The following is a 16,233-nucleotide window of genomic DNA, read 5'->3' on the forward strand; positions in this document are numbered from 1 at the left end:
AAAACTTTAGTGCCAAGTTTGTTTGAAGAGAGATTAACAAGAGAAGAAGTTGGGTCAGAAGTGTAAATTGTAGAAGCCTTTGTAACTTGTAAGTCGTTGGAATAAACATAGTTAAGGTCTTCTTCTTGTTGAGTTTTCTATCGAGAGTCCTTCGTCCTCATTCTCCTCTCTTTCTAACATTAACTTTAATGGTAGCTCTACCTCATCATCCACAAACAATGGCGATTTCAAATTTGAGAAGAGCAAGAAAACACACGGAAGATATTCAAATATTCACGAACTTAAGGTTTTAGAGAAAAGTGAGAAGATTCTTGCGTCTGAACTCCGGAGTTTTCGGTTTGGTTGCCCTTGTAATAATAGTTCATTGGACCGGTCGGTTCAATATAATATCAGTTTAGCGTTTGGTTGGTTAAAAAAAGAATACTGTAAACATAAAACACATGTTCCACACATATGCGGATTTGTCTAGTCCACTCTGTTTTTTTCTTTTCTGGGACGTTACAATACAAAAACAGCTTGGACGAAAGCTTATCTTGTTCAACCAGTTTTATTCAAAGCTACTTTTTCCATTTTTCTTTTGGTGATGAGGTTCCATTAATTAGTCGCATAATGGGGTTTAAAGAGGAGATTTGTGAATGGTTACAAGCCAAACTGATCCCAAGAATTCTTCCTCCTTATCATCAAGTCCTATCACCGATGACGACGGTGTAAACTGATAAAAGTCTAGAACTGAAGAGAACCACCCTGGAGTCGAACATATGACTTCCCACGTATTAGCTCTCATCTCGTACCCATGAAGCACTTGCTTGTAATAGTATTTCTTCGATATTATCTCGCGCAACACTAAACACTTTCCATCGTAAGCCTCAAGGGACCAACAAATTAGCCTATTCTCGTCCAGTACTCCGTTCCGGATTTGCTTCACAAGGACCCACTTGGGATCACTAAGAATGTTCTCAAGTGCATAAACGTAAATTATTTTTTCCGTCGCCGATATCAAGGTTAAATTATTATCTGCTGCTGTGAACAACGTTTCAGCACAAAGTTCTTTCGGGAATCTGATCGGAATCGGTCTTGCTTTCTCTGTTTTAGGGTTAAAAGCTACGATGCATCCGTCGTTTCTTAACCAGTGAAGAGCTCCCTCCATATAAACAGGTTTTTTCATACGGTTATCGAGATTACTTGTACAACAAGTAAACATAGTTTCTGATAATTTCCATGAATCTCCTGCGTTAATCTCAAACTCATACGTTGTTTCATTGCCAATTCTCACCTCTTTTATGATCACTATTTTGAAACTCTGCGCGAACCCTAGTTGAGGACCTTGTCGATTAGAGAAAAACTTTGACCTAGAGTAATTCAAAAATCGAAAATTTTTTGTGAGAGGATTTAGGACGCAGAGACCATCGAGGAAGAGTAGAAGAAGGCCAGAGAAATAGCCCAAAAGATGACACGTCATCAAGGTTTGTTTGTTCTGGGTGACCAAGAATCGCCGTAAATGTGATAACAGAGAAAATGAGAGCCATGGGCTGCTTGCTGCTACGCATAGCAAACTGGATCTGATCCGAGAGAAGTATTCGGATTCAAAATTAGTGTTTTTGGATATATGAGACTGAAGAGATCTATTTGTGCATTGCATCATGGCCAGAGATCTGTGGTCTATTCTGAAGAGAATCTCTTCGAGGAGATGCCGAGGTAAGCTGTCCATCAGTCCATGACCGAAGAAATTAGGACTTTTCTTATTTCTTTGATGTCATTTTTTGTATTGATGCATTTATAGACGCAGTTAAGGAGACAGATTGGGCAAAGATATGTGCCACATAATTATCATATATTATAAAAAAGGTTTTTTTTTTTTAAGTTTTAGGTCTCCATATCAAGCGATCATTAAATAGTCTTTATTTGCTTTTTTTCTGTTGACTATGTTTGCAACTTAAAAAAACAAAAAATCTATGTAAAGTTAATTATTAATATATATATATATATTGCAATAAATATTAAATTTCAATATATTGTGAAATAAATTAAAATTGAAGGGCATAGTGACTAAAAAATAAACTAATTAATAAGTGCCAGCAAAGTAGGAATAGTGTGAGTTATTTTATTTTAATATGATAGATTTCAGATTCTAAATAAAGTACTTGTAAGTTGTAATGAACTTGCAAGAAAAGAATATGAAAAATGGAACCCCTAATAAAAATAAGAAGCATGTGCATGTTCACGAAAATATCATATGATGGAATGACTCGGAAAAACTTTAGTGGCAAGTTTGTTTGAAGAGATTAATAAGAGAAGAAGAAGTTGGGTTAGAAGTGCAAAATGCAGAAGTCTTTTTAAGTCGTTTTGGAATAAACATAGCTACATTTAAGGTCTGATCTTCTTGTTGAGTTTTGTATCAAGTACTACTTCCTCCTCATTCTCCTCTCTTTGTAACAGTTCTAATTTGTAAGTAAGTTTCATGGTAGTTTTTTTGAGCAAAGTTCTCACCGAGACGCAATCGTTTCGAGAAACTCTTTAAATCAGCTGGTGCAGTTATTTAGCTTTTCGCAATTGATTGCATCGTCCGGATCATAAAAGTTTTAAGAGTTTGATCCCCAGCTAGATTTTAGTAGTTGTTTAAATCGAAGGGTGTAACTTACATCTTATATAATTTATGAAAAGGTTTTTAACTAAGAAGATGACATTTGACCTGTTATCTATCTGACATCTATACACTTTTGTTGTTTAGACCTAATTAACTAAATTCTTTGGACCTCTAAAAACCCATAAAACAAAAAAAAAAAAACTCTTAACATTTTCTTTTTTTCCTTTTTCAATTAGGCCCCTTCCGATTTAAACCCATCATCTATCAGTTTATGTTTTCTTCCGGTCCGGTGATTTTGGATGACCTATGTCAATTTGTTTTTAAAAACCCATTTTCATTATCGTAAATAAAATTATAAGAATAGTAATATAAAAAATTATTTTCATAACATTTTCCACTTTCACATATAATAGTTTACTTCCTAAGAAACTCTATTATTATGACATTTGATATTATAATATTCTGCGGTTTGTCTTCTAAGTAGCTACGACAAAATAAATATTTGTTTTATTCAATTGCATTTATGATAAAGCTAAATAGACAGATCTAAAAATTCATTTCGGCATTGGAACAAAACTATTGCATTTTTATACTCAACCAAAACTTAGAGTAATTATTTATAACTTTATTTACTTGGATTCATTTTCATTATTAAATTTTTTTTAAAAAAAAATTTAATTTGTATTAGAATGTATAAAGGATAAATTATATTTAGGGATGTGATTGCATTTTTTACCTCACCAAAAATAAGCTGGTAAAATATATTTATTAAGTTCATTGTTGTTTACCTAAATTTCATATTTAGATTGTATTCATGTAAGTTATATTCCTAAATTACATATTTTTGTAGATGTCAGTGGTAGTATAAATTGTGCAAACGCAAGCAAGAAAATAAAAAGATGGAGAATGCTTAATATGTCTTGAAAAACTAAAGGGAGAAAAAACTATAAATACACTACTATGTAATCAAAAATTTCTTCACATGTTGAAATACAGTGAAACCTCTATAAATTAATAAACACTATAAATTAATAAATTTTGTTGGTCCCAAGTCGGGCCAGTGTAAAAATTAACAAAATTCGATAAGATAATAAGATAATAATTTTATTAAAATTTTCATGTAAAATATAGCCCAAATAATATCATAAATTTATAATCATGTAAATTAATATATATATGCTGATATAATAATGTATGTTTCTCCTAAAGCTCACTTCTATAGAACAATTGTAATGTTGTATTTTCAAACTATAATGATATAAAATATTCTATAACATGTCATAAAAATAGTTAAGTTTTTTAAAGTTTTCAACTTCTAGATATGCATCATTTACAATTTGATAATTTGACAGTCTATTAAAATTCGACAATCGATATTATTACTCATAAACTTGAATTTATGTATGTCATGTGTATAAGTAAATTTGTCTATAGTATTTGTAATTTATTATCAATAATGTTTTCTAAATAATACAAGTTCAATTTCTAAACCATGAAATTTACAACATCCGAAAGTCTAATTTTATTTCACTAAAATTGTCTCAATTCTTAATTTTTAAAAATTTAAACAATTAAAAATATATCTATAAATTAGTAATTATTAGTTTACACTATAAAATAATTATTATTAATTTATAGATAAATTAATATCATTATAAATTTTGGTCCCACCATTATTAATTTATAGAAGTTTTACTGTACTCTAATACTATATATAAAAAGAAAATTCAAGTAACCCCAAACGAAAGAACCCAAAAAAAATTGAAATGATCAGTATATTTTTAAAATCACTAAAATAACAATTCCTGAGTAAACAAATAGAAGAACTAATAATATCCAAATTACTAAAATTCAAAAACAATGTAAGCTAAATTCGTGCGTAGCACGGGATGACTTCTAGTTAATTATATATGTTCTATAATTTAATTAATTTTCAAAATAAAAAAAAAGTTCTGTTGTTTAGTGATTTCAAATAGTCGTTTTCTAATTTTTTTTTGTTTTTGTTTTTGTCTTTATATTGGTTATAGGTCTCTGAGTTCTGAATAATGTTGAAAGAAGTGACTTTGGACCACAATGTGTTTAAGGAAATAGGTTTCTTCTTTACAATGATGCATGCATTTGAGTTCTTCTCTCTCTTTTAAGTTTTAACAGATTAAGAAAACACATAACTTTTGATTTGTCGATGGATCTTGAAACAAAAATAATATCAAACTAAAATTTACAATGTATTAGACACATATATAAAAGAAAGATGGAGCTCTTCTTAAAAATTGTGACCAGATAGAACATTTGATCCAGTATATGTCTAAACTCTAAATTTAAAGGGTCTCACCAAAAGAGAAGGCCATTCTCTGAAGATCCTTGGGGAACACGTCACAAGCTTGGTTTTGGTTTTGGCTCCAAGGAAACGCAATGTTGGCGTTGAAATCTGTCTCTGATTTCACGTAAACCGGATTAGAGAGTAACGATTCATTCAGATACTCGTCAGACCATTTAATTTCTTCCAGACCGGGATTGTCGAGGTGGCTTGCGGTTCCACAGTTTGATTCCCAAGTAGGGTCTGTCACTTGTACATGATCTTCCCCAGAGATAGTGCTTGAAGTGTTGTCTGGAGGAGGAAGAAGAATAATCGAGGGTTTTACGCATATCTGCGTCTCAAAACCTGTAGTTGAGACAGAACCATCGGTGTTGAACTGCGTAGGGCTCACGGGCGAGAGCGAATTGACGATTGAAACAGAGTTGGTGTTTAACTTCTCAAACGCTAAGTAGTCTGAATAATCTGACGGTTCCTTGACAAAGAAGTCTTGATTAGTTTCTGAAGAGAAACTTGTGGAATTGTGGTTGTCGCTTCTGTTTGTGTCTTTATAAATCTCGGGGAGAGGTTTATGTGTAATAGGGTCTATACCTTTTTCCCTCAGCTTTTTCTTAATACACGAATTCCACAAGTTCTTGATCTCATTATCTGTTCTCCCAGGAAGCCTCGCAGCAATTTGTGACCATCTGATACAAAACAGGGGATTTCAGAAAAAAAAGAATACTCTGTTTTAGAAACAGAGCAAAAATTGTGATTGTTACCTGTTTCCAAGAACAGCGTGAAGCTCGACGATAAGATCCTGTTCCTCTGAAGAGAAAGCTCCTCTTTTTAAATCAGGTCTTAAGTAATTGATCCATCTGAGTCTACAGCTCTTTCCACATCTCTCGAGACCTATAGATTCAGAAAAATCCGGTTCTATAAATGGTTTGAGGAAGAAAAACACAATTTTAATAAGCTTTTTTCGGAGAAGAGAGAGTTTTTACCGGCGAGTTTAGGGACAGAACTCCAGCAACCATGGCCATGTTTGGTGATGTAACTAAGAAGCTTCCCGTCTTCTTCAGGAGACCAGAGACCTTTTCTCAGCTTTTGTTTGTAACAGCAAGAATGTCTCTTCATGTTCTTGCAATGCTTTAGAAAGGAACAATGGAGAAAAATTTTGGTTTTTGGTTTAATAGATTGAGAAAAAGGTTTTGAGAAAATGAAGTAAGAGATGTGCAGAGACCCATACATAAATAGAGAGGCTAGAACCGACGGAAATGAAAAAAGGAAACAAAGTCATTTTCAAAGAAGACTTTTGTTGAATTTTATGTTTTCTTTTTCTGTATGTAACTTTCAGAGAAAAGGGACAATATAATGTGCTTAGCTGTGGGACTATAGACTACTCATTGTTCAAGTCATGAGGCTCGTTTTTTTTTTCTTTTTGGCTATACAAAAATATTCTATCAAATTTTCATAATTCTTGTTCAAGTAAGTTTAACTATAGGTGCTATTGGACTTCTTGTTTGAACAACCGGTCATGTCACCAGTGTTAAATGCCTGGTATACCCAATTTAATTGTACTCGAAAAGTTTTTTTTCTTTTGAATTTAATGTTAAATTATATTCAAAAGAAAAATAAACGTTTTACAAAATTTATGTGGAGAACTTTAAAACAGTTTGATATAAAATCATTCAGTAGAATCTAGCTGCAAACCAAACTTGGATGGATTGGTTTTGACCACCAGGAAGTGTACTGAGTCGGTTCCGTATATGCTTGTCTATTAGCTTGATCAAAAGCTATGCCGTGAGAGGATGTTCTCCATGCCTTCGTCCGTTTCTTTCTCTCCAAAACTAATTATTTTTCTCTTTTCGATCTGGTTTGGGATTACTCGATTGTCTCTAAGATATTGACTTTGAGGTTATTTTTGACAAATTTTATCGATATGTATGGTTATTAGAGTTTGAGGTTTATTTGTTTCTACGAAATTTACGATAATAGTTAGTTTTCGATGAGATTTATGATGAATATACGAGTTATTGATGACAAATAATAATTTCAAAAACATTCATTTAGAAAAGATTCTCTATAGTTTTTTGATCGGCTATGTTAATTAAAGTGGGAAGTAGAATTTGAACTTGTCCCTTTAGATGCAGTGGCGGACGCAGAAACTTATTTAACATGGGGCACAAAATAATTAATAAAATAATTAATTAAAATATAATAATAATATTATTATTTAAAAAATCCAAAACCAAAAAAATAAAACATTAAATAATTGTCATAACAAAAATATATTAAAAAGTCTTACAAAACTATTCTACGATGTTTCATATCTCGAAATCTTTTTATCACTATCTCATTTGTCACTTTATCTAAGTGCTCTTTTTCAATAAAACAAACCATACAATCATTTAAAAACTGATCACCCATTCGGTTTTGCAAGATAGTTTTCATAATTTTCATCGCAGAAAAGCATCTTTCGACTGTAGCAGTAGCAACAGGTAAAGTCAAAACCAACTTCAAAAGTCGATAAACAAGAGGATGCGAAAGATGTTTTTTTGTCTCCAACATTACACGTGCAAGATCTCCAAGACTCTCCAAATTAGCAAACCTTTTATCTTCACGGATATTATCGATGTAAATACGAAGTTGATGCTCAAGAGATATCCGCTCCACAGAACTAAAATCTTCCGGATAAAACTCAGATAACCTCACAAGTTTTGACTGGTTGGATATATTGCCATCATTGGTTTGCATTTTATTTGTATTGGATATATTGCCATCATTGGTTTGCATTTTATTTGTATTGGTTATTACATGTTTTCTTCTTTATCCTTGATAATATATAATTTGTTCATTCAAAATAACTGAGCCTTGAGAGAGGGAATCTCTTATACAGTGACTTGTTCATGGATGAACCAACAAGAAGAATGAAGTAGCTAGACAATTTATTTTTTGGTTTCAGAAAAATACCTACGTGTAATTTCCTATAATCAAACTCCGTAATAAATAAATGGGCTATTCAATTTATATATTGTATGATATCTTTTAGCGAAGCTGTCGATAAGTTGCTTCGTATTAATTTTTTTTTATATCAAACATACAAGCTTTTGACGAGTATCTTTTGCTTACAATAATATAATTTCTTCCCAATAATCATTATCATGACAATCATCCGCCGCCAGCCTTTCATTATATGAACGCGGTCAGATTTTGTAGAATGTGTTTTCTTTAATGGAGACAAAAGTTTTGCTATACTTTTTTCCCTCTTTAAGAGGATTCTTATGCTAAATTACAATTTCATAACTTATACGAAATTATGGTTTGATTTCTAACCTAAAACTAAATGGTAATGTGAGGAGTTATCCATATATCAGTATTTTATATTTTGTAAGGTGATAATTATTTTGGCTTTTTCATTTCTAACCGAGTCCCAATTTGTTTTGTGTTATATATATATACTAGTAATCACTCCATGTTACGCACGGGTTTAGTTTACGTTGTTTTTGGATATTTTTTTGTAATTTTTTTATCATCAACACCTTTTTTTCTTTTGCCTCAAAACACTATATCTTATTAAGTCGGTTCAAATATGATAGCCTCGTGAGCTAACCATTCTGGACCTGTGGATTTACATAGGAAAATAAAGATCCTCTTGCTGGAGCCGCTTTTGCAAGACGGACGACACAGACATTGTTCAATCTAGGTATACATCCAATAGAAAACATAGAAAACCTCATTTGATAAGACTGAAAAGAATCTAATTCCGAAGCTAACGCTGGCCAGTCTTTTGACTCATCTATGACACTTAAAATCTCTTGACAATTTGTCTCAAAATGAACCATATCATATCCCATAGAGAGAGCACTTTCCATAGCCCAGCATAGAGAGAGAGCATTTTCATTGAAAACATAAAACGACAACTAAATTAAAACAGAGGGAGTATTTCATTGTTATAGGAATCACATAAACTTTGTGAGAATTATAGATATGCAATCATTACATATTAATATATTTTCTTATATATGTAATATTTCTAAATACTATTATTAATCATTTATTGCATTACTATAAATATTATGAAAGTTACGAAAATGAGAGCTAATTAGTACAACATATGGGATTGATGAGAAAAAATAGAAAAGTTTGTCTCAAGTTTATAAAAATGCATTATTGAGAATTAATAACTAAAATTGTCTATTTTTTAAATATATATTCAAAAGTTATATATTATAAATAAAGATCTTTGAACGGGCATGTTAGCTAATCAAATCAAGAATTTAAACATATATTCACTTCTCTCTTTAAACAGAAATATGTACAGTTATCTCTTTATCAAAAAAATATATTCAATTCTCATTTAGTTATTTAGATATTATATATTAAAATATACTTTAGTTTAATTTGAATGGATTGAAAATAAAATAAATAATGTAATATCAAAATCATGTGAATTATTTATATTAAAGTGTGGAAATAAAACAGCCAATTATTACTCGACATTATCCTATACAACCCATATATATATATATATATATATACATATTATAATCTTATATCCTTAAACAATTTAATCATCAAATTATTTGTTAAGCGAAAATTTTATTATGTAAATTCAATTGAATAAATTTGTTACACTAAAAATTAAAAGAAACAAAATGACACTTGTGAAAGAAAAGAACATCAAATGACAATCTTTTGCAGTTTTCCAAAAGAAAATTTTACTTTATTATTAGATGATATAATATAGTAAGATTTCTTTCAACTTTTAGTCTAAGAATCTAGCGTCCAACATCATGATATATTAAAATTCTTTTAAAATCAAATACACATGACATTATTTATTTTTTTATAAATATTTTAAAATGATTGCATAAATCAGCAGAAGATGAACAATAAAAAAAATTTACATAAGAAAAAAATATTCAAGACTTAGTAAGACAATATTTCTTCTAAAGTCAGGAACTTCCCGAAAACGGATGATCCGAAGAACGATACTATTGTTACCGGTGTTTTGTTGTTCGTTGGAGATTGAATCGAGGATAAAATAGAAAGTAAATATTTTAGTTTTCACAATAGTCTGAAAGAGGATGTGTTTGTATGGTAATAGATTGTTTTTAGGAAACTAAATTTTTTCTCAACTTTTGCTAAGGAGATGACACTTGGCTTACTCTATTTCTGACACCTGTATTTTTTTGTTTTGACCTAATTAACTACAGGCCCATAAAACAAAAAAAGGGTATTTTGCATATACACCCACTTTTCTACAAAGTAATATCACCTACACCCACTTCTAGCTATTGCTATAAATTTTATATGTTTATTGACTATACTACCCTCTAATTTAAACTTTATTAACAACAATACATCTAACTACTATTTTACAATTCTTCTCTCTTCCTCTATTATCTCCATCTCTCTAATATTTTCTCTCTCCTTCGCCCACTCTATCAAAACACCAATAGCCAGTTTCACTCATTCCTCTCCCTGACCTGTAACTTCTTCTCCTTCCATGGCTTCTCTAATTGTCTCTATCTCTTTCTTTCTCTCATTACCAAACTCAACCATTTCTTCTCCATTCTCTTGTCTCTCTTTTATCTCATACACTTTCATTTTTCAATCTTCTTATCCATCCTCTCTTTATCTCTCATCCTCAAACTATAATTAGATTGATGTTTGATTTGAACAATAAATAAGTGAATGATGCTTTTCAGATGTAGAAAAGTTTAATTTTGGATTTTAGGTGTTTTTGGTGGATGTAATTTGGTGGGAGTTAGAGAATTTGCAATTTAGGTTGCTGATTCAGTTATGATTTGTGAAATTATTCTTTTATAAAGAGAATACTTTCCTCAAGTTAGACTATCAAACTTTGTTCAATAGTAAAACCATATTACCGAATCCATGATAAGCAATCTATGTGGTTATAGTTTAGGATTTAGAGTTTCAATGTTTAGGATTTATGGTTTAAATGCATAGGCCAATAATTTCCTTTTAATTTGAACACATTGATCATATATATCCATGTGGTCATAGTTTGGCGGATACGCTTGGATGTTCATAAAAAAAATTAAAAAAAATGTTTTAATGTAAATAATAGTAAAACCATATTACCAAATCCATGATAAGCAATCCATGAGGTCGTAGTTTAGGATTTAGGTTTTAAATGCATAAACCCAATAATTTCTTTTTAATTTGAACACTTTGATCATATATATATCCATGTGGCCATAGTTTGGTGGATATGCTTGGATGTTCATAAAAAAAATAAAACAAAAATATTTTGATGCAAACAATAGTAAAACTATATTGCCGAATCCATGATAATCAATCCATGTGGTCATAGTTTAAGATTTAGAGTTTAAATGTTTAGGATTTAGGGTTTAAATGCATAGCCCAATAATTTTCTTTTAACTTGAACACCTTGATCATATATATCTATGTGGTCATAGTTTTGTGGATACACTTGGATATTCATAAAATATATATATATATATATATATATATATATATATTTGATGCAAACAATAGTAAAATCATATTACCGAATCCATGATAAGCAATCCATGCGGTCATAGTTTAGGATTTAGGGTTTAAATGCACAGCCCAATAATTTCCTTTTAACTTGAACACCTTGATCGTATATATCCATGTGGTCATAGTTTTGTGGATACACTTGGATGTTCATAAAATATATATATATATATATATATATATATATATATTGATGCAAACAATAGTAAAATCATATTACCAAATCCATGATAAGCAATCCATGCGGTCATAGTTTAGGATTTAGGGTTTAAATGTTTAGGATTTAGGGTTTAAATGCATAGCCCAATAATTTTCTTTTAACTTGAACATCTTGATCATATATATCCATGTGGTCATAGTTTGGTAGATACACTTGGATGTAGAAAAAAATATAATTATAATCTACTAATTCAAAAAAAAAAATAGCAATATACATCTTAAAATATAGAAAAAATATAATTATAATCTATTGTATAAAAATGAACAGATAAAATTTTGATAATAACTAACTAAAATGTCACAACAAAGAAAAGAATAAAAAGGGAGATAGAAAACAAAAAAAAAACATAGAAGAAAACAAGAAAAAAAAAGAGAAAGAGGAAAAATACAAAAAGAATTGTCTGTTGTTATTTTCTCTCTCCTTCGCCCACTTACCTTCTATTTATCTGAGGACAAAAATGTAAAAGGGACATTGACACATAAGCATAAAACAAGAGAAAGTATAAGGAGTTTGCAAAGTGGATTTTCCTGAAACAACTCAACACCAAAGTGGGTGTGGGTGGTGCTATTTTCCCAAAAAAGAACCATATGTATTTTCTTCCTTCTTTAATTAGAAACATATGCAACCCCCAAGAATCTAAAGCCACCTTATATCAGTCTGTGGATGGTTTCATCTTGGAACTATATACCAACATTTAATTAAATTTATAGGTTTGAATTCTTGGGTTTAATTTATGTGTTTGAATCTTATATAATTTTCACGGACACAAACGGAATCAAATTTAAGAAGGAGAAAAGATTAAAATCAAATATTAATGATCATAAATTCGCAAGTGTTTCAAAATAATAAGTTAAAAATGAGAAGTATATAAACAAAAATGAAAATTGAGGAAAATAGTGGGTATAAGGCAATGCATAAAATGATGGTATTATGTCAAATCAAAACATAACTGATTATGTTCATAATTAATTCTAAAATTTCTATTATGAAAACTTCTAAATTTTATATAATTCAAAAATAACATGACGTTTGAAATAATAAGTGTGAATCAAACAAAATAATTATAGAATTAGATCAAAATCAACTCATAATCTTACATAATTTTCCAGAAAGCAAGTTCAAAATTTTAATTTTATATAAATAACGTTTGAAATAATAAGTGTGAATCAAACAAAATAATTATAGAATTAGATCAAAATCAACTCATAATCTTACATAATTTTCCAGAAAGTAAGTTCAAAATGTTAATTTTATATAAACAATTTTAAAAAATTTAAACTAATTTACTTAAATAATACCTACCCACCATCTTACTTAAATTTGATTCCGTTTGTGCCTGTGAAAATAATATAAGATTCAAACACATAAATTAAACCAAAGAATTCAAACCTATAAATTTAATTAAATGTTGGTAAATAGTTCGAAGATGAAACCAACTACAGACTGATATAAGGTGGCTTTAGATTATTGGAGGTTGCATATGTTTCTGATTAAAGAAAGAAGGAAATACATATGGTTCTTTTTTTTTGGTTTTATGGGCCTGTAGTTAATTAGGTCCAAACAAAAAAAATACAGGTGTCAAAAATAGAGTAAGCCAAGTGTCATCTCCTTAGCAAAAGTTGAGAAAAACCTTTTCATATTATGTAAGATATATATATATCAGTTTTAGGATCTGTAGGCTAAATTTAAATTCTAGTCTTTAGGATTTAAGTATAGTCTTAATTGATACTATGGATCGGATGCTTCAGCCGTTGGAATTAAGCTTTTCTAGTGACATTCAATGTGACTGACCCTAGAATTTCACAACTAGACAGAGCAACACTTGAATATTATTTGTACATTTCAATCTCTAATATGCATACTTCAATGTTGAATGTAGTGGTGGGCAAAAAAACCGTAATCCAAAAAACCGAACTAAACCAAATCGAAATAAATGGTTTGGTTTGGTTATGGTTTAGTCTAAAAATATATTTGGTTGTTATATTTATTAACTAAATGGTTTAAGTTTGATTTGGTTAAAAACTGTAAATCCGAATGGTTTTTTTGGTTTCTAATGAAAATTTGGAATACCTATATATAAGTATATATGTGCAGTTTATATTATATTTAATAATATCTTTAAGATTATTTTTATTGGATTTATAGTTATTTGAATTATTTTCTTTGGATTTTACTTTTTAAATTATTTGGAAGCTTTGGATTTACGAAACTAGATTTAGATTATGTTTCGGTTCTCATTAAAGATAAAATGTAACTTCACAAATGTATTTATACTAGGAGCTGAGACTAAGTAAAAGAAAGCTTAATTCCAACTAACTAACTATATAACATTAAATGCTAATATTCCCCTCTCAAGCTGAATTTACAGAAAGTAAGAAGAGGCTTGATGTAAATAGTCTCTGCAAGATCAAATGAAATTGTGCTTGTTGTGAGGTTTTGTTAAGATTTCAGCCAGTGGTTCTTAGTTGCAACATGCAGAACTTTCAGGAAACTGTTCTTGATCTAATCCTGGGTAGTGTGACAATCAATCTCCATGTGCTTGGTTCTTTCATGGAAGACTGAATTATTCGCAATATGCATTGCAGATTTGTTGTCACTAGAAAAGCTTGCCCTGCAGGTTGGAGGTTGGTGCAAATCCTTTATCATCTGATGAAGCCAGAGTAGCTCCTTTGTAGCCTGTGCCATGCTCATGTATTCTACTTCAGTACTGCTGAAGCTAAAAAAATCCTGCTTTTTGGATTTCCACAAGATCAAAGAAGTCCCTAGAAAAACACATATGCCAGTGACAAACCTTCGTGAGTCTTTGCATGTTTCTCAATATGCATCTGAGAACACATTCAAGCATAAATCAGTAGAAACAGAGTAGAACAGTCCCATCTCAAAAAAAAATTTGTCCTTAGGCGTATAGTTTTTTTGGGACATTTTTCTGTATATAATTTTTTTTCTTTTTTTGGACCCCAAATGCTTAAACTTTTCTGAAAAAAAAAATTTGTCCCATGGCCACCGTCCCTCTCGCCCTAGCTTTAAGCCGGGCCTAGAACATCCCTTGACTTGGATCATTCTTCAAGTATTTGAGAACATGATGAGCAGCCTGAAGATGGACGTCTGTAGGGCACGAAAAGAACTGACTCAAGTGGTTAACAACAAATGTAATGTCGGGTCTTGTAATACAAAGGTACAATAATCTCCCAATTAGTTCTATGTGTGGTGTAACATCAGGAGCATGATGACTGTATCCTATTGATTAAGAATGCATCAGTCAAGACACAATCACTCCAATATGCAATAGGAACATAAGACTGAAACAACAAAGCTCTGGCTACATTTAATAAATGTTGATGCTTTCTTTCCAGTACAAAGTTTTGCTGTAGACTATATGCACATGAGAATTGATGAACCATGCCATGTTGTCTAACAATGTCAGGAAATTCCAATTCAGGAGCATTATCTGTTCTTATTGCTTTAATAACATAATTATATTGAGTCTTAACATACTGAATAAAAGCTGAAAATGTCTAGAAACATTACTTTTATTTCTCATCATGTAAATCCAAGTAGATCGAGTACAATCATGTACAATTGTGAGAAAATATTTATAACCCTCTACATATTCGATAGAGAAAGGATCTCAAACATCTAAGTGAATTAAATCAAATGGAGAAGTAGACAAACGATTATGAGACTCAAATGGTAGATGTCTTTGTTTACCTAATGGACATATAGAACAATGCGATGGGAAAGACAAACCAGATTTGGTAATATGTATAACATCAGAAAGTTGTTGTCACTTGTTGGTAGACAGATGTCCTAGGCATTGATGCCACAGATGTCCATCCACCAGCAATGATCCAGAGAAATTCACAGAAGCAGAAGTCTGAGATATGGCGAGAGATGATGCATCCGGTTGTAGAATGTACAGATTGTGCATTAGAGTTCTTTTACCAATCGTCAAGCCCTGAATAAACTCCTGAATGATGCAAGAATCAATGTAAAAATGTGCATAACAATGATAATGTTTTAATAAAGAGCTAACATGATATTAAATTGAATATGAAAGATGACACATGTAAAACATCAGTTAATACAAGAGATGATGACAATTGGACAGTGCTTGTATGTGTGATATCAACCCTAGTATCATTTGGGAGAGAAACAGTAACTCTAGAAACCAGAACAGTACCACCAAATAATGACATAACAGAACACACATGAGTAGTGGCTCCACTATCAATTATCCAAGAACCATGAAAAAGGTTCGAATATAAGGATGAAATTAGACATTGATGTTGAAATGTAAGGATATTATTTTCTGAACAAAGATAGGTTGATGGAAAAGGAATAATACCAGAAGTGGATTGGACGGCCATAATACCATGTTCAGTAACAGAAGCAGCAGATGGAGAAGGAGTCGGACTCTCTGAAACTTGAACATGTGATGTTAGATGTTTAATGAGATCTTGTACCTGAGCAGTCATCATATTGCTTAAATCCAAGCTAGAGACTGTAGAAGCTGACACAGCTGAAGAAGAAGTTGTTATGTGACCACTCATCGGGCCTTGACCACTCAACGGGCCACTCATAACATTTGCCACTGTATGTGGATGT

At 30.9% G+C, this 16,233-nt stretch overlaps 1 protein-coding gene and 1 pseudogene across 2 annotated transcripts; both read right to left on the reverse strand.

The window, feature by feature from the left end:
• Nucleotides 1-380: 380 nt before the first annotated feature.
• Nucleotides 381-1,744, reverse strand: LOC104787440 (putative F-box protein At1g57580 pseudogene; annotated as a pseudogene). Its single transcript, XR_015558563.1, has one exon. The product of XR_015558563.1 is annotated as a putative F-box protein At1g57580 pseudogene (transcript).
• Nucleotides 1,745-4,736: 2,992 nt separating this feature from the next.
• LOC104787439 (transcription factor MYB61-like) lies at nt 4,737-6,259 on the reverse strand. Its single transcript, XM_010513025.3, has 3 exons — nt 5,882-6,259; nt 5,660-5,789; nt 4,737-5,584 (listed from the first exon to the last, which is right to left on the reverse strand). Exons 1-3 carry the CDS (start codon nt 6,126-6,128, stop codon nt 4,903-4,905), a joined length of 1,059 nt encoding a protein of 352 aa, XP_010511327.2. The 5' UTR covers nt 6,129-6,259; the 3' UTR covers nt 4,737-4,902.
• Nucleotides 6,260-16,233: the final 9,974 nt, after the last annotated feature.

This window comes from Camelina sativa, chromosome 5 (assembly GCF_030686135.1).
Source record: "Camelina sativa cultivar CO46 ecotype springtype chromosome 5, ASM3068613v1".
Classification (NCBI taxonomy): Eukaryota; Viridiplantae; Streptophyta; class Magnoliopsida; order Brassicales; family Brassicaceae; genus Camelina; species Camelina sativa.

Bases quoted from the DNA above. Each gene is read 5' to 3' on its own strand.
- LOC104787439 (XM_010513025.3), bottom strand. From the start codon at position 6,128: ATGTATGGGTCTCTGCACATCTCTTACTTCATTTTCTCAAAACCTTTT. The intron at 5,790-5,881 runs GTAAAAACTCTC...CTGAATCTATAG, and splicing joins TTCTGTCCCTAAACTCGCCG to GTCTCGAGAGATGTGGAAAG. The intron at 5,585-5,659 runs GTAACAATCACA...GTTTTGTATCAG, and splicing joins CACGCTGTTCTTGGAAACAG to ATGGTCACAAATTGCTGCGA.